We start from the raw sequence: 17,484 nt of genomic DNA on the forward strand, positions 1-17,484 counted from the left end.
TCAAGAGGAGACTGCCATGCCTCTGCTGCTGTCTGCATAGGGCTGGGTTGTCCTTCCCACGGGCGAAGCCATCAGGTCTCCTGGTCTGCTGGGAGCCCTCTGGAAATGCAGCCCAGACGCTTCCCACCAGCTGGCTTTCATGGTTGCAATGAAGTGTTTTCACGGGGGGAGTCTGAAAGGAAGCTGCTGCTCCCAACGCTGGGGGCACCAGCTGGGTCGGCATGATTGGCATGAGGACCATAGTGAGAGACAGCCGAGGAGAAGCAGGACTGTGATGCAAGCAGAGAAGGCGCTCCAGAGGGACTTCACATCTGGGCAGCCCCACTGCAGCCCACAGGCAGGACAACCTGGTCCCCACAACTCCCCCAGACTCTGCCAGAAGGGCCATCCCTTCCAGAATGGTGGTGATCACAGAGTCACAGTTCCCCAGGGATCTCGCACAAAGGGGGACCCGCCAGCTCACTGCCCCTCCCTCAGCCACCTGCCAGCTAACAGTGCACACTAGCCCTGTCCTGCTCACAACCCCTCTGAGCCCATCCAGATGCACAGCCTCCAGGAGGCCCCTCCTGACTCCTCCAGTCTTGCCCTGAGCTCCTCCTGCTCCTGGAGTCCGTTTACCCCTTGATTCTCCTCAAGGTGTTCAGCGTTTAAGTTTGCCTCCACGTCCAATCACATTCAATCAGCAGGCACCCCCTGCTCCCGGAGGCTGACATTTGTCACCAGAGATGTGCAAGTGGGCCCAGGAGGATGGCACTGAGTGACTAGTGCACGTGCCCCAGAATCTCTGGTGCCAAGGAGGGCCGGGAGAGGCGGGCCAGGCTGCCAGTTCGGAAGGACACAGAGAGGCCCCAGAGCTGCAGACAGGAGGGAGAAACTATTAGCAATCATGCGAGGAATCATACAATCATACAGTTGGAGAAAAGGGAGTGGGGATCATCTTCCTGAAGCTAACGGTGCAACACAGCAGCCCCTGGTGTAAGGTGTAATCAGCCATCTGTGGGGCAAGGCCCATGGCGCGTCCATCTAGGATTTCAGAGCTGAGGAATGCTGCTGCTGCCCCCAGGGGATGCTTGCTTTCAGGGGGACAAGCCTGCCTGCAATTACAACTCAAAAACCCCAACATGTGAACCAAAGCACGGAGGACAGTCGTGTGAAAGGGACCAGTCTCTGTGAAGCATGAAACACAAGCCCGCATGGCATCAATGGCCATCCTGTCTGGGGGTCTCTGAGTGTGACAGGCCCATGGGGAGGGCGTGGGAACAGGGATCAGAGAACCGGCCGGGCCCTCCATCTTTTTCCTAGGCCTTGTCTTCTTCTTTAGCAGTTGCTGCGTTATTTGTTCTTCTGGTAAGCAGGCTTTTTCAAATACAGGGCCTCAGCCAATCACTGCCCTTCAGATCTCCCAACATCTCTACGTAATACAGCAAAGGAATCCTTTCTGGGCCACACGTACTGAGGAGGAGAAGTATGACAGGTGTAATGACCAAGTAGGTCCCAGGAGACTCCTCTCTCACAGGTATCAACTATAAATTATGGAAAATATATAATAAAAAACTCCAGAAAGGTACTGAAAAGTGACTTTCAGGAGGAATGGTTCAGGCTGAGTTCCCCTTTTTATAGCTCCTCACTGAAGACAGGCCTCGGTCAGTGTGCTGGGTAGCTGCCCCTCCAACAGAAATGCAGAGTCTCGCTTCCCTGAGAAAACAGAAGACAGAGTTTGAAGCAACCAGAGAATCTGGAAAGTGAGGGAGAAATTCCAGAAATATGAGAGCCAAAGGAGCCAAAGAACACCAAATTCTGGGTATGAACTCTGCCCAAACCTTTGGTGAGCCCTGGGCAGGCTTCAGACTTAGCCCAGCTAAGGCTAAAGGGACTGTTCTAAGATTTCAGCTGCTTCCCACTGCAGAGGGACATAGTTCAAAGTTTGACTTCAGCCACATTAACTCCCTCCTTTAAAAGAAAACATCAATACTACTTAAAAAAATAATAAATAAAAAAATCCAGAGTGTCCACAATATTTCATTCACAATATCTAGGATTTAATCCCAAATTACTACACATAGGGAGAAATAGAATAATTTGACCCATACTCAAAAGATAGAAGCAAATCCTGAGATGACCCAGATACTGAAATGAGCAGACAAGGATTTTAAAGCCATTATTACAACTATGCCAAAGGAGATAAAGGAAAACATGCCCCTAATGAATGAAAATAAAAGGAAATCTCAGAAAATAGAAAGAACCAAACAGAAATTCTAAAACTGAGAACTGCAATGTCGGAAATAAAACACTGATTCGGCTTACCAGTAGATTAGACTTGAGAAAGGACTTAGCTGAGAAGACTCAGGGTCCCTCTGAGCCAGATGGGCCAGAGGGGTCTAACCACCATCTGATTCCTTTCTGAAAGCCAATGGAGGTTTCCACTAGAGTGATGTAGCAGAGGGGCAGGGATTGGAATGTCCTAGAAACAAAGACTTAGAGACATAATTTCAGTGGTCTGTATCATGAAGCTATCACATGGTCTTTAATTAAGCCCTAATAGAGAAATTGGAGTTTTTTTGTTTCTGTCCGAATGACATGGGCTAATTTGTCAAGCTTGACGAGAACAAGGACAGAGGGCTCCAAGAGCTCTCTTTGCCAGGAGAGACTCTGGGGAGCACAGCCTTTCCCATTCTCCCTAGCCAAGCAGTGGAAGCAAACATCTGCCCCTTCAATCTCCCAAGATGGGAACAGTTTTTGTCCAGACTCCTGGAAGCATTGGCCAGCTCAGGCTAAAGAGAAGATTGGATCTGAGCTCAGTCAGTCCCTTCAGAGGTGTCCCCTTAACAACCTCTGAGGTAAGGACTAGTGTTCTTGAGTCATAGGTGAAGAAACAGGATTGATCGCAGGTCTCGTAACTTCCCCAAGGCCACACGGAGCCACCCGTGGGTAACAGAGCTGGACTCAGACCCAGGTCTGTGTGGCCTCAGCATCTGCTCCCTGTATGCTGGGCTGGGCCTCAGGGTGCTGTCCTGACCAGAGATCCTGCTCTAAAAAACCTCACAAGAACACCTGCATCCTCCAGGAAACAAATACTGATCTGGACCAGAAGCGTTAGTCTCAAAATGAAGATTTCAAGGAGGCAAGCTCCAGTCCATTTTCTCACAATTTGACAATGAAACTTTCCCTTCCTCTTTTCCTCTGGGCCTTTCTCTGGTGTTGCCCACTTCTGGAGTCAGCTCTCCCTCTGGACAGGCTGAGAGATATTACTCACGGTTTTACCCACCTGCTTGCCAGCCACTCGGCTAATATCAGTGAGAGAATAGATGTCTAACTGTTACCGGTATAGGCGAAGGGCACTGAGCCCTCAGCCAGAAAGCCAGAGCCAACATCATCCTGACTGATCAGAAGAGACAAGTGGGGCCAGTGGGCCCTGAACTCACAGTGTTTTTCAAGGGCCCTTCTGCAGGCTCACTTCTGTGTCTGGTTTCTGCTGCCTAGCAGCTTGGCTGCTGGTCCCTGCAGGTGTGAGCTGGCCCCTGATCTTGAGCATTTCTGTCCACACAGGGAAGGAGCGGCTTGCTGCTTGCCTTGGAGTTACTGTGCAAGAGGCTGCCCTGTTCTTGGAGACTTTTTTGCAGAAGTACAAGAAAATCAAGGACTTTGTCCAAACAACCATTGCCCAGTGCCGCCAGACAGGTGAGCCAGACACAGCCGAAGCACTTGCAGGCCCCTCTTCCCCTCCCTGCTGACCTACAGCCACCCCTGGTCTACTGGCCCTGTTTCCATGGGGGGTGGCAGGCTGATGGGCGGGGACAGGGTAAGCAGAAAATGGGACCCTAGGCTCCAGTGTCCAGAAGGGTCCAGAGCCAGGATCTGCTTGAGGGAATCTCGTGTTAGAAAATGTGTCAGAATCTCGTGTCAGAAATCGATGAGCAACTAGAGAAACAGGCCTGCGCCTAGAAGTGAAGAACATATGTTCTTACGAAAAGCACATGGTATATTTACAAAATTTCACCACAACTTGGTCACAAATTTCAAAGAACATCAACTAGCCCAAACTGAGTGACCACAGGGGAATGCAAAGATAGCTCAGATCCAAATGTATGGCTGGCCTTCGGCCTTCTTGGGAACAGATCACACTCCTTCATGATTTAGAGTTAGAAGACATCCTGAGAACATTACAAACATCTCAGAAATAAATGACAGTGAGAGGATCTCCCATGAAAACTGGGGCATGGCCCCACCGAGCCTTCACTTAGAAGTGCAGGAATCATTCACTTTTTTAAAAAATTATTTATTTATTTGACAGACAAAGATCACAAGTAAGCAGAGAGGCAGGCAGAGAAAGAGAGAGGAGGAGGAAGCAGGCTCCCTGCTGAGCAGAGAGCCCCATGTGGGGCTCGATCCCAGAACCCTGGGATCATGACCCAAGCCAAAGGCAGAGGCTTTAACCCACTGAGCCACCCAGGTGCCCCAGAAGTGCAGGAATAGTTTAAAAGCATATTTTAAAAAGCAGAAAAAGAAATTTGTGAACAGAAATGGGTTGTATTCAACCCTAGATATTTGGAAAAGAGCAGCACAGTGAAATGAAGCAGGGAGAGTTGGCAGGAGCAGGAATTCATGAAGCAGGCCACAGGAAAGCAGGCAACACCAGGTAGAGAGGGGCCTTCGTGCTACTAAGGAAGGAACAGCGGCAGCCCAGTGGGCCAGCCTTCCGAGTGGCTGTGGTGCACTCTCTCAAGCTCCCCTGGGGTCCCTCAGGGTCTGGGCTGTCCCAGCTCTGCCAGGCCCACTGGCCACCTTCTTCTTTGGAGCCCCCGACGGCCCTTCCCCAGGCGCCTTCTGACCATGCATCCAGCACCAGCCCCAAGGCAGGGCCCCCATGGGCCCTGACTTCATGCAGCGCCCACCTCCCTGCAGCCTTGGTGCAGGGCACAGAAAGCCAGCAACCTGCTCCCACCCCCAGCTGGTGTCTAACAGGCCTCAGGATCCCTGGACCCAGGGCTCGAGCCTCCGCCTAGGACCACCTGCACCCTAACCTACTCGGAAACATTAGAAGAGGGGTAGAGTGTGGAGTTAGAATCGCTATGGGCAGAGGACAGTGAAGGTGCAGCAGGCTTTCTGTGGCTCTCCATAAAGAAACTTGTGGAATCCTCACTGCAATTCTTACATCGGCAGTCTCCTTGCCCAATTTACAGACGGAGAAAGTGAGTCACCAAGAGGTTAAGGTAAGTGGCTTCTGAAACTCACACAACTACTAGGTGGCAGCAGGCTGGGACCCACCAGGAGCAGCACCAGCTGGAGTTAGCACGCTCCCCTGCATACCTCTGCCTCCCTCCCTCACCCTCAGTTCCTGAAGGACTGTGTGTGAGGCTGTGTGCTCTTCAACACAGCTGCTAAACTGAGTAAACACTGTGAAGAAATCCTCAAATGATCATTAAAATTTCTGACACACAGAGGTTGAGGACCAGACAGCATACGAGCTCCTCACTGTCTCTGGGCCACAGCTCAAGAACCACGATAACCCACGAGTAAGCAAGTACATGCAGACAGTGTCAGGAAGAAGGCATCGTAGGGGTGAGAGGAGCCAGCAGACGGCACTGTAGGGGTGAAAGGAGCCAGAAGACGGGATTGTAGGGGCAATAGGAGCCAGCGCAGTGCCAGTGCAGGGAGTGGTGGAGGGAGGCACCTAGAGAGCACCGTGCACCCCGGCCTTGCTGGGGTGAAGTCTGAGCCACCACAGGCCTGGCCAGAAGGGCCTGGAGCAGCTCAGGGGTGCACAGGCAGGCCAGGGCAGCCCAGAGGCCAGAGAAAAGGCCGGCAGGCCCAGACCCTGGGGGGCACACCACCGGCCACAGGAAGAACCCGGGGTTTGTTTTGCATAAATCAATTCATGAGCATGGGAGAAAGATTGGCAGGGAAGGCCAAAGTGTGAGCTGGAGCCTCAGGAGCCATCTGAAGGCATGGGGCCTCCAGCCAACATCTGAGGAGGACTGGATGGAGAGCGCGGGCAAGAGACGCCGAAGAGACAACAGGGACCGCAGACTCGAGGGTGGCCCGGACCCCCAGGTGTGGAGCTCTCCATGTAGGCATGCCCGCCCTGCTGGGTCTGGAGCAGATGGACCAGGCTACTGTGAGCAGGAGGCCCGGGTCCCTTCCAAGGCCTTGGGGAGAGGCCCTGCCAGGTGTTCATGTGGTCCGCTCCTCTGTGCAGTTGATGAAAGCAAGATGGAGAGGCGGCTCTTCCACCCAGGCTGGGACAGCAGCTGATCTGGGAGTCCAGCTGAGGGGAAGGGAGGTCGGCGACCCATTTAATTCAGATTCCAGGGTGGAGATTGCAGTCTCTCCCTCCGTCCCTGTGTGATTGAGAGCCACTGGCTGTGCTGGCCCAGGAATGGCTTCGAAGAGCATTCCTTCCATCCCCTGGCCCACTTCCTAAGCACAGTGACATGAAGTGAGGGCTGGGGGTCACCTCGCAGTGTGGCCGGGAGCGATGAGCCCAGCCCTGCGAGCACTGGGTGAAGCAGAAGCAAGATTTGGAGTGTGTGGAAGCAGGGACTTCAACTTAGGGCCACACTGAGCTCAGACTTTCCTCCCACAATAAAAAACTTGAAAGCTGGACAAATGCACAGGACAGCTGTTTCAGACACTGGATCATGGGCTATGTCCTCCTCTTTCCATTAGAGCCTCTGAGCAGCCCGAGCACATGCAGGAAGGGAGCCCAAGCAGATGATGATGTCTCACTAAGTGAAGGGGATAGGATCAGGATGGGAGACGCACAGAACCAGAGAGCAGGGAGCCCAGTGGAAAAGGCACTGCACCAGTCTGGAGAGGAACACCTCTGGTTTTGAGCACCGGGACACACACACCGAGTGGGGAACCCTACACGATGAAGCAGAGTGATATCTGGAAGCAGTAGACTAGATCGTTTCAGAATCCATACAGTGCTAGCTGTCTGCGTTCTGACCTTTGGAGTGGACAGTCCTCATGGGACATCTGCGACGGGCAAGAAAGAGCCAAGAAGAGACCCACCCTAGTCGTGGATCTGAACCGGCCCCGGTTAAAGGCTCCTCCAAACCTACCCCGACAAAGCTTAAACACAGGCCTCAGAGGCAGCAGATGACCTGCTCGTGACGGGCCCGCCAAACACCCTTGAAAGGAAGGCAGCAGAGCAGAGCTAATGCTCAGCAGCTAAGACACACAGCATGCAGCCTCCAGCCCAGAACCACGAACCACACAAAGAGGCAGAGACTGAGTAATTCAGGCGGAGGCAAGGGCTCCCCCTGTCCTCACTGCCCATTCTGCTTAGGAGACTTGATGTTACCACCTGGCATGCAGCAGATGCCCTGAACGCTGTCATTTCTGTAATTGTGATGTGCGTGGGAAAGTCTTCCCGTCCTCAGACATGTGAGATCCTGATTGGGGATTCAGTCTCACGAGCACCTCAGAGAACACAGGTCTTCATGGTCAGGAACACACTCATCCAGCACAGCATGTTTGTGTCCGTCTTCTTCAGGAGGACCTCGGGCAGGCGGTCAAGTTTCTCAGGTGGTGACCTCAGTGTCCTGAGATGGAGCCCCATATTGGGGTCCACAAAAGAGAAAGAAAAGAAAAGGACTGCAAAATTATGACACTTCAGGCCCCACAAAACTTGGGTCTACCTTGTGGGAGCAGGGCCGCTCCCTCCTTGAGTAGAAGGTAGACAATTGCTTTCTCCCCATCCCGGCTGCTGCCTGGTCCAGAAGGACTTCTGCACCCGAGCCCCGCAAGTGGCCTTTCATAGTCTTTACAAACTGCCCTCCCCTGACCTCTTTCAGCTGTGGCTACAGCCGGAAGTCAGGAGGGAGAGCCGCCACAAGGCTGCTCTTCTTCCCACCATGAACCCACTCGCCCCCAAGACAGACCGGGCAGCCAGTGAGCAGAGCTCCCCGCCGCACTCGGGCTCAGTGCTGCAGTGAGGAGGGGTCCTGCCGGGGCCCCTGGGCCCTAGGTGGAGGAGGCCGTGCCCACAGAGGGTAGGTGAGCACCAGGGCATCGCACAGCCTGTTTATCTCTGCCTCATGTCCTCTTCTCCCTCACATGACCCAGGCTATGTGGCATCCATCATGGGCAGAAGGAGACTGCTGCCAAGGGTCCACGCACAAGACCAGCAGCTGCGGGCGCAAGCTGAGAGGCAGGCTGTGAACTTCGCGGTGCAAGGTATGCAGAGCCCCTCGGGCCACCTGCCATGGTTTCTCAGGCACCACAGGGCTGAGTGACACCCCTGGATTATCAGGGTGCCAGTCCCTGCTCCTGTGCTCCCTGGCCGTCATGGGGGAGGCCCAAGCAAAATAACGCTTGGCGCTCAGTGGGCACTCAGGACTTGGGGGCTTTTCTGGCAGGCAACACCATCCCGACCTCTGAAGAGGGACCTTAGGCTTTTGGAGTTTCTCTGGCCAGGACAAGGGCGAGATCTGGAACTCAGTCCCTGCACTCTTGGCCTGGGGCTTTCGGTCCTGCCTGTCATGCCTGGCGGGGGTAAGATCTTACAGCAAGGCCTCAAGACCCAGCAGGCCTTCCTAGGTCCCGCAGTCCTTGGTGGCAGGCAGCTGGGAGGCCCAAGGGCATGCTGTCTTCCCCGGTCATAAAGACTCTTCTGTTGTCTCTAGCCACAGCCGCCAGTAGCTCACATCTCTGCATATAGGTGGAGAGGTAAAGCGATAATCACAGGCTCCACACACCATGGGCCACAAGCTGTCCAAGGGAGGCCCCAGGCAGCCTGGGAGTCAGGTATCATCCTGTTGGTGACCCATGGGTCACAGATGGGGACCCGAGACCCCCCAGGGCCCAGACATGAGGCCTGAGGCAGGACATCACCACCTGCCCCCAGAGGGGGGTTCTGCCATAGGAAGGTGGCCAGGGACCCTAGCAGACAGGGAGCAGGCAGCTTGGACTGGAGGCAGGGTGGAGATCCTGTCCCCGTGAGTCCTGCAGAGAGGGGATACAGCAGCCCTGAGTTCAGACTCAGCCCCCCGTGCATTGTGTGGACAGCAGGAGGCCCAGTGGCAGCTGGCAGGACAATTGCTAGGATCGGTCTGGGCTCAGTATAGAATCTTCCAGAAGTCCTGTGGCCCCATGTGACTGGCCAGACAGGAGCTGAGGACGGTGACAGCCCTCACGTCCTGAGATGGCATGTTTTCACGTAGGAGGCTGCTATCAGGCCACGGCTGCATGTCTGTCCACTGGATGTGAGTGAGGCATGTGCTCAGTGATGCCAAAGCTGTGTTAGAGCCCTTTCAGAAAGTCCTGCACAGGAGACACCTTTGATTGAGAGGCCAGCCAGGATATCCAGCTACCGTGGATATGGCCTCCCTGCACATGTGTGTCTCTGCCGTTCATCCATGTAACAGAAATCTGTGTGAGCTGAACTAGGTGCCAGGAGCAAGCAGTGGCCAGTGCTGTGAGAAAGTTCAGCCTCTGACCCATCAGCCAACACGACCAGCCGTGACGCATCCACCTCCACTTCCCCACACACCCCTCCCACCTCCCCCATTCTTGTTTCTCCAGCTCCGTGTCCTTTTCCTGACAATCCACTCCAGGGCAGCCCCCCACCCCACCTGAGACCCCTCACCACCAGCAGGCCGGCCTCAGAGGCCAGACTTCTATGTCCAGCATTCCTGTCACACTCTCAGGAAAGGGACATCCATATTCCAGAGGCTTAGCCATACAGTGGAGGAAGGCAGTCCATGGACTAACAACCTTTACCCCTTGGGGAACCTTGGGAACCATGAAGAGCTAAAGCAATTTCAAACCACAGTGAAATCTGACTTCATGTTTCCCATGCCTGAGACACCTGCTGTGTGTCTGGCACTGGAATGGGCATGTCCCCTACACTGGCCAGCATCTTGCAGAGTGCCCAACACAGCCTCGACCCGTGCTTTACCCTCCCCAAACCCAGGAGGTGTTATCATCGCCCCAAGCGATCCACTGGAGAGCCAAGCGCAATGAAGTCCAGCAGCCGCATGGCTGGTCAGTCTATTCGCTGGTGTAGCAGGCAGGATTCTAGATTCTGCAAAAACTGTGAATATGATATCATCCCCATGCTTAGGTCAAGCCACAGGGGAAAGGGGGTTTGCATCCATAGCAGGCCTGACTTCATCAGGCAGGCCCCTGAAAGACTGTGTAGGGGTGAAAGTCAGGGACTCACCGCAGCAGGAGCCCTTTGGGTGGCTGTGAAGAAGCCAACTGCTTGTTGACTGAGGGCCCACGGCAAGGACCGGAGGGCAGCCTCTAGCAGCCGAATGCATAGCTCACAGCTGGCAGCCAGCCGCAACACAGGAACCTTGCTCATTCATGGCACGAAATGAACTTTGCTTATGACCTACGGTCACTTGGGAGTGGGTCTTCCCTCACTGAACTTCCACGTGAGGTCACGGTCAGGTTGCACACTGATCTCTGGCTGTGAGGCCTCGAGCAGAGGACCCAGGCTTATGGGCTGGGTTCTTGCTCAGCAGGAACTGTGGGATGGTAGATCTGGGCTGTTTTCACCTGTAGGGCATGGGGTCCTGCATTCCACTGCTTAGAGAATGAAGACAGCCCTGCTCGGCAGAGTGTACTGGCTGAGACCCTGCTGCAAAGCCCTGGACCTCACATCGTTCGTGAAACAGAGCCCTTTGTCCCCACAGGCTCAGCTGCAGACCTCTGTAAGATGGCCATGATCCGTGTCTTCACTGCCGTGGCTGCTTCCCCTACCCTGACGGCCAGGTCAGTGAGTGAGTGGCCGCTTACCCAGCCTGACCCCTAACCCTGAGATGGGCTCAGGTGGGAGGCCTGTGGTTCTGTGGGTCAACACCGTGGCTGGGCCACGCATGTACCTCCCAGGAGCAAAGCAATGCCTTCCACTTCCCATGAACCCCAAGGAGAGGGGGCCCCCAAGCCTGGGTTCCTCTCAGCACTCCCATGGCAGCGCTTGCCTCCCAGCTTGGGCTGAATGAAGTACCCAGGAGCCAGCTCACGGCCGCTGCAGTAGCAAGGGGCCACCTGCAGGCATGAGGAGGTCTAGCCAGGTTCAGCTGGTGCGGAAATGCATCTCCCTAGGTGTGTGTGAGCACCTGCGGGCCCAGCCCAAGGTCAGGACATAGACACTGCCCTCCACTCCGCCACACACTCCACTCCACCCCCAGGGCCTATGGCTGCCACCACCTAGTGTGCTGGAGACCCAGCCTGGCCCACAGAGCCACGGGCTACACTGCCTCCAGTCTACAGCTCTATCCAGTTTCTGTCTCTGCCTCCGTGGCCGAGCATCCAGGAGGCTGGGTGACAAGGAGCCCCTGTCCAGCTCTGCTGGCCCAGCCTCACAGCCGCCCGAGGTCCTGGCACCAGTGCAGGTGGCAGGGGGTAGGTTCTGCTCCAGAGCCCTGGGACTCCTTCCTGTCCGCTCCTCTGGAAGTCCCCTAGAGAATGTCAGAGCCAGAAGACCTGACCCCTGCTTGGGCACCATGCACTTGTGTTTGCCATGCTAGGGGTGGGCTCCGGGCCAGAGCAGGCCTGCTCTTGCAAATGGGCCCTTCCCAGGTGTCAGGGCTGGGTGGCCGCATCTCCAGCTTGTAACCAAGGGTGGGGGGATCACCCGCACAGCGGGACCCTCTCCATCTGAGTTCCATCTTGGCTTTGATACTGTTCTACTTCTCAAGGCGTGATTTCCATCCTTATCTGAGGTCCTTCATCTTTCCTTAAAAAGGCTTCTCCTACTTCACAGATTTCATATTGTTCATTTTGATATTTGAACCTGGGTTCTTTTGGCAATTCCAGCAATTCTGTGCAGAATTTTCAGTGGGCAAAGGCCCCAGCAGAGACTGTGGGTGGTGTCCTAGTGAAGGACTGGGGACAGGACTGTCCCCTAGCCCCACAGAGCTGCCCAACAGCACCCTCTGCAACTCCTGTCCCAGACACCGCCTCCCACTAACCAACCACCCTCAGGAGGGGGCCTCCATGGCTGCCAGCCTGGGCCTGGGGAGGAGCGAGGGCGGGCGGGGTCAGATCTGTTGCTCTCAGTTTCCTGACCCTGCACAGGGGTCTGGGCTGTGTCTCTAGTTTCTGCCGCCACTGGGCAGGGCCGGGGTTGTGGGGTGTGAAAGCAGAATAGGAAATCTTTCCTCTTGGTTTCTTCTGCTCCATGTCCAGCTGCTCCCCCCGCCCTCCACACGCCAGTGAGTGTTGGGCCTCCAGTTCCCTGCCCCTCAGGCTCCCTGGTGTGCTTTCCACAGGGTCCGTTTCAGAAGGGGCTGGAGCGGCCTGTGTAGCTCACCACCTTGGCCGGAACCGAAGGCTGCAGGGTTGTTCTGCCTCTGTGATATCGTAGTCCAGAGATATCTGATCCATTTGGGCGTTTTGTGGGATTGATAAAGGAAGATGGTCCGTGAGGACTTGGGATCTTCTTCGAGGAGTCCAGAGCTCAGCACAAATGGTTCTCACTCCGGGTTTGGCACCCCGCTGCCCCCTCTCAGGCTTCACTGTCTCTGGGAAAAGCTTCCCATAGCAGATAGGATGTGTTAGATCATGAAGCGGTTCAGTGTGGAATCTGGGGCGTTTCCCACTCTGCTCTGTTCTTCCCGGAGCAACAGGAGAAGTTTTGGATCGAAGTTAGAATAAGCCACCATGGGGCGCCTGGGTGGCTCAGTGGGTTGGGCCGCTGCCTTCGGCTCGGGTTATGATCTCGGGGTCCTGGGATCAAGTCCCGCATCAGTCTCTCTGCTCGGCGGGGAGCCTGCTTCCTCCTCTCTCTCTGCCTGCCTCTCTGCCTACTTGTGATCTCTCTCTGTCAAATAAATAAATAAAATCTTTAAAAAAAAAAAAAGAATAAGCCACCATGAGCCACGTGTGAGGATACGAGATGCATCACCAGAGGCTTGTGGTTGTGCAGAGTGGAGCAAGTGCCCAGAGAGCCTTCTCCAGTTGCCCCCAGGCCCTGGGGCCTGCAGCCTTGGGCCCAGAGCAAGAAGGCCTCCGAACTTCCCACTGCCAGTTGTTGGCAGAGCCGTCAGCTCTCAGGGATCCTGTCTCGGCCTCTCAGGACATGGGGCCTCTGTGAAAAGGCTTTTCTAAGTTTCAGAACACGTCAGAACCAGAAAGAAGCTTCAGAAACGTTGAGTATAGACAAGGGGAAACCGAGGCCCAGAGCCTACCCATGTCCAAGACTGTGCAGAGCTGGACCAGCACTGGGCCTCCACACCTGAGCCACAGAGCTGCCCCTTCTGCTCCTGCTGTGCCCCTGCCCCTGCCACCGAGAGGCCTGGGAGAGCCACCCAGTTCTCCTGATCTGGACCTCTGGACGGAGGCTGCCTCCACAAGACCCTCCCCCGCTCCCTTGCCCTTGAGTACAGGGACTGTCGGTAAGATGTGGAAGACAGGGCCATCGGCTGGCCACCAGGGGTGCCCCTCTGACCTCCAGTCTCCAGTCTCCTGGCCAGGCATGGCTCACCACCGTGGGGCACAACACCATCTCCCGGCCTCAGGAATGAGCAGAGACGGTGTCGGGGGTCCAGGAGAGGCAAGAGACTCAGCCACGCAGTGTGGAGCAGCCTGGATGAGCCTGGGCTCTGTGAGATGGCTGGGCAGCCATGGACTGACTGTTCCTGACGCTGGGAAGGGCCAAGCAGGAAGGCTGCGGGTCGTGACAGGGGGTTGACAGGGCCAGGATGTCATCCAGGGAGGCCGGGCTCTGCTGCAGCCCTCATTCACAGGAGCATCGAGAGGACAGCAGGACAGCGGGCAGCCACTGCTCAGAAACAGCGGGGTCTGACCCACACACTCAGCTACCCCACATGGGTGTCTGCATCTTTGTGCCCCAGTTTCCAGCTGGAAGTCCAGGAATGTCACTGGCAGCTGTGGGAGCGGTGTGTAAGTGACTAACGACTCAGGCCTATTCTTAGGTTGCTGCCACACTGGCGGCTCAGAACTCAAGGCGTCACTTCAAGAAGTGTGAACTGTGCTGCTGCTAAACCTGAGAGTTTCTGCCACTTGAACACGAAGATCCTGTAGGAGCGGAGGTCCCACCGTCGTGCCCCCAACCCATTCTGGCTTCTAGAGGGCGGCCTGGAAGTCGGGCAAATCCTCTCCCAGCAGGCAGAGGCAGACAGATGGACGGGAGGAAGCTCTGTGGGCCCCTAGACCTGCGGGCAACACTCACTTCTGCCCCGCGGTAGGAAGAGAGGCTCCCTCTCCCAGGTAGGCTTGCAGTCCAAGGGACCACCAACCTGGGGGGGGCCTCTGTGCACCTCTCCAGCCCAGCTTTCCTAGTGTCTCTGCCTGCCACCTCTTTCCTCCCACACCACACCTGCAAAGTGACAAGGTTTGGACGTGGTCTCTGACCTCAAAGGCCCAGTCCTGGGCTCAGCAAGTCACACACAGGGCAGAGTACACAGGTCCCCTCCTCCAACATTCCCATCCTTCCTGTGGGTCATCTGCACCACGCCTCCCCTCCCTGAGTACACAGGGCAAGCCACCTTCCTCTGTCCCAGGCCACAGCCCCCTGCAGGCATCATCCTCCCAGAGCACCTATGCCAGCCCAGACCCCACCTTCCACAGAACGTGCACCCCTGCTGGCCCCTGGCACTTGACCCAAAGCCCTCTCAAAGCTCCTGAGCAGGGACGTGCTGAGGGCCACCGGCCTCCACTCTGTGGGGAGACGTTTGCATCCAGTCCTGCTGGGTGTCCCACGCCCCACCCAGTCATGTGGTCTGGAGTGCCCTGTGTCACAGGCTTCCGTAGTAGCCACTCGAGGCCACAGCTCAGGGTGTTCCCTGCCCCCGCCATGTCTTGCAGGCTGGTTGCCCAGCTTCACGACGAGTTGCTGTTTGAGGTGGAAGAGCCACAGGTTCCTGAGTTTGCAGGTGAGCCGGCGACACACAGCACCTTCCACTTCTCAGAAAGGAAGGCCACTCTGGCTGCCCCTCCCTGCCCCGTGCTGAGTGAACCTGCCCCACCCTGGCCACGCCCCAGTTCTCCCTGTGGGGCCTGCCTCAGCATCAGGGCTCCTAGATAATACGGACTCCCCTTCTGGACTTGTTGGCTTTGTGGCCCTTGGTCCCAGACTGCAGACTCCATCTTACCATCAGGACTGCCTCCTTTGGTGGGGTGGTTCCCTGCATAGCTGGTATTTCCCCAGTTGGGGGAGGGGGCCAGAGTCCACCTCCACCCTTAGGAAGCACCTGGACACCCCTGCACTTCCCAGTGTGGCCCAGGCTGGGGGTGGAGGGCATGCTTCCCTCCCAGGGACCCAGCAACCCTCTGACTCAACCTCCTGCCCACCCCCCCGACCACAACCATCTACACAGCACAGAGAAGGAAACAAGGTCACGGAGCTCAGGTGCACTGCCCTCAGTAGCCACTGGCCCACTCCAGGCACCCTGAGACGGGTCCCCAAGGAGCTGGCCCATTAAGCTCGCAGCCAGAGAGGGGAGAACCACTCCTTCAACGGGTCTTTCTGTCACAATCTCTGTATCAAAAATTATAGATAACTTAGTAGGATGGAATGAAATATTTGTTGATCAAAGAGACAAAATGTTCTGAGCAAACTCAGAGAAACACTGAGCCAGCAGACCCCTCCCTTGCCTGGGCTGCTCCCTGTCTCAGGGCTAGAGAGCAACTGAGGCCACACGGCCAGCTCAGCCCACCAGCACCACACAGCTGACCTTCCAGGCTTTACATCACATGCAAGTTCATGGGCATTTGGTGGGCGCATGGGTCCTCCTGCCCATGCTGTGTCAGCCAGGATGGCCCAACGTTCCCTCCTCCTCCCAGCCCCAAAGCCTCTGGACAGAGTTAGAGGCCTCCAGTACCCCCCACTGCCCAGGCCCCCACTGGCTGAGCCTGGGGCTGGGGGGAGTTGCTCAGCAACCACAGCTGGGGCAGCTGAGGTGCCATCAGGCTTGTGCTGGATGTGTGGCCAGTGGCACCAGCCACAGGTGATGCCAGGGCTGCTGGATCCACCAGTGTGGCTGGCCGTGTAGACTCAGGGAATAACTGCAGAGCCTGGGGGCCAGGATAGGGCTGGGACCTAGGCATTCCCATGACAGCCCCATCTCTGTCCAGAGGGCTTGGGGCTGCCCCTCTCCCCCTCTTCCCTCTCTTCCAGCTCTAGTCAGGGGGACCATGGAGGCCCTGCAGGACGTGCCGGCCTTGCAGCTGCAGGTGAGGGGGAAGGGGCGGGGAGGCAGGCAGGTCCCACGCAGCTCTGCAGGCTCCCTCCAACTGGCCACTCACGGCCAGTGCCTACCAGACAGAAGAGTTGAGTCCAGCTCCCAGGGGACCAAGAGACAGGATGGAGGGCACAGGCAGCCCCCGAGACTCCAGACTGCTGGCCTCCTCCACTGCCCTGTGGTTCCCGGAGGCCCAACCCCCGCCTTCAGTCCTGCAGGGAACAGAGCGGGCAGGGGACTGCAGCAACTGGCAGCCCCCGTCCTCCCTCCCTGTCGAGAGGGAGCTGTTGCACCATGGTCCAGGGCCTTGGCAAGTTCCCACTCAGGGTTAGGGAGTCTGGGAGGGCTCCCCCAGACCCCGTTTGACATCTTTCTCCTAAGGCACCTGCAGGCCTGCTCCCTGGCAGAGGCCTGGGCAGGTCAGCTGAGCAGCTCAGCCACGGTTGGGGTATTAGGGTCTGGGGGTGCTTGTCTGCCTGTCCCTGTGAGTGTGTGGCTGTGTTGAATCACGTCTTCGGGCCAAATGGATGCCTGGAGCTGGGGACCCCTGCCCAGCAGTGGGGGGAAGGGCGAGCCTGGGACTGGAACTGACCGCCGCTGCTGCCCACAGGTGCCCCTGAAGGTGAGCCTGAGTGCTGGCCAGTCATGGGGCCACCTGGTGCCGCTGCAGGAGGGCCCCGGGCCCTCGGCCCAGCCCACGTCCCACTGAGTCTCCAAGCAACCACCCTGCCACCACCAGTCCCCTTGTCAGCACCTACCCCTGCATTTTTCGCCTTCATTTTGTCTGTAGCCCCAGGCAACAGTGGGAGGAGAGAACTGGTTTCCACCAGTCCATTGTGTGGCCTTCCCCAAGGTCAGCACTGGGTGATTTGCATGGGCTCCCAGTGAGAGCCTGTGGTGGAGAGGGCCACATCCACCCCCTGGGCTGTCCCCCGGAGTAAAAGCCTTTTCAAAGCAGACTGAGTCTCTGTGCAAATGAATTCTTCTGGTGGATGGGAGATGCCATGCCTACACCCCTGATCCACTCTGCTTGGCCCAGAGCTGAGCGGCTGAGACAGGAGCGGCCTGCCCGGCCCACAGCGGGGGCTCCCGGCCCTTCTCCCACAGAGCCCGGGCTGCGTTCCACCAGGTCCACAGCTGCTCAGCACTTAGCCGGTGCCCCAGGAGCTACCAGCAGCCTGGAGGCCCTCCCTGCTGGCCAGAGCTCCCCGCAGCCACGGAGAGCCCCTTCCTCCCAGGCCTCGCTGACGGCCGCCAAGGTGCAGAGAACAAGCACAGAGGGGTGGGCATGGGTTCTGTGCTGTCAGGCTGGGCAGGCCATCCG

The 17,484-nt window shown here is 56.9% G+C and overlaps 1 protein-coding gene across 1 annotated transcript in view; it reads left to right on the forward strand.

Annotated features, from left to right (window-relative positions):
* POLN (DNA polymerase nu) overlaps nt 1–17,119 on the forward strand; it is a 156,587-nt gene extending 139,468 nt beyond the window's left edge. The window contains exons 20-25 of the mRNA XM_082727077.1: nt 3,547–3,678; nt 8,071–8,181; nt 10,647–10,725; nt 14,785–14,852; nt 16,097–16,152; nt 16,771–17,119. Of these exons, the coding sequence (XP_082583203.1) occupies nt 3,547–3,678; nt 8,071–8,181; nt 10,647–10,725; nt 14,785–14,852; nt 16,097–16,152; nt 16,771–16,869 (545 nt within the window). The 3' untranslated portion in view covers nt 16,870–17,119. The remainder of the gene's footprint in view (nt 1–3,546; nt 3,679–8,070; nt 8,182–10,646; nt 10,726–14,784; nt 14,853–16,096; nt 16,153–16,770) is intronic.
* Nucleotides 17,120–17,484: the final 365 nt, after the last annotated feature.

The sequence above is a fragment of the Mustela nivalis genome (assembly GCF_964662115.1).
Source record: "Mustela nivalis genome assembly, chromosome: 4".
Taxonomy (NCBI): Eukaryota; Metazoa; Chordata; class Mammalia; order Carnivora; family Mustelidae; genus Mustela; species Mustela nivalis.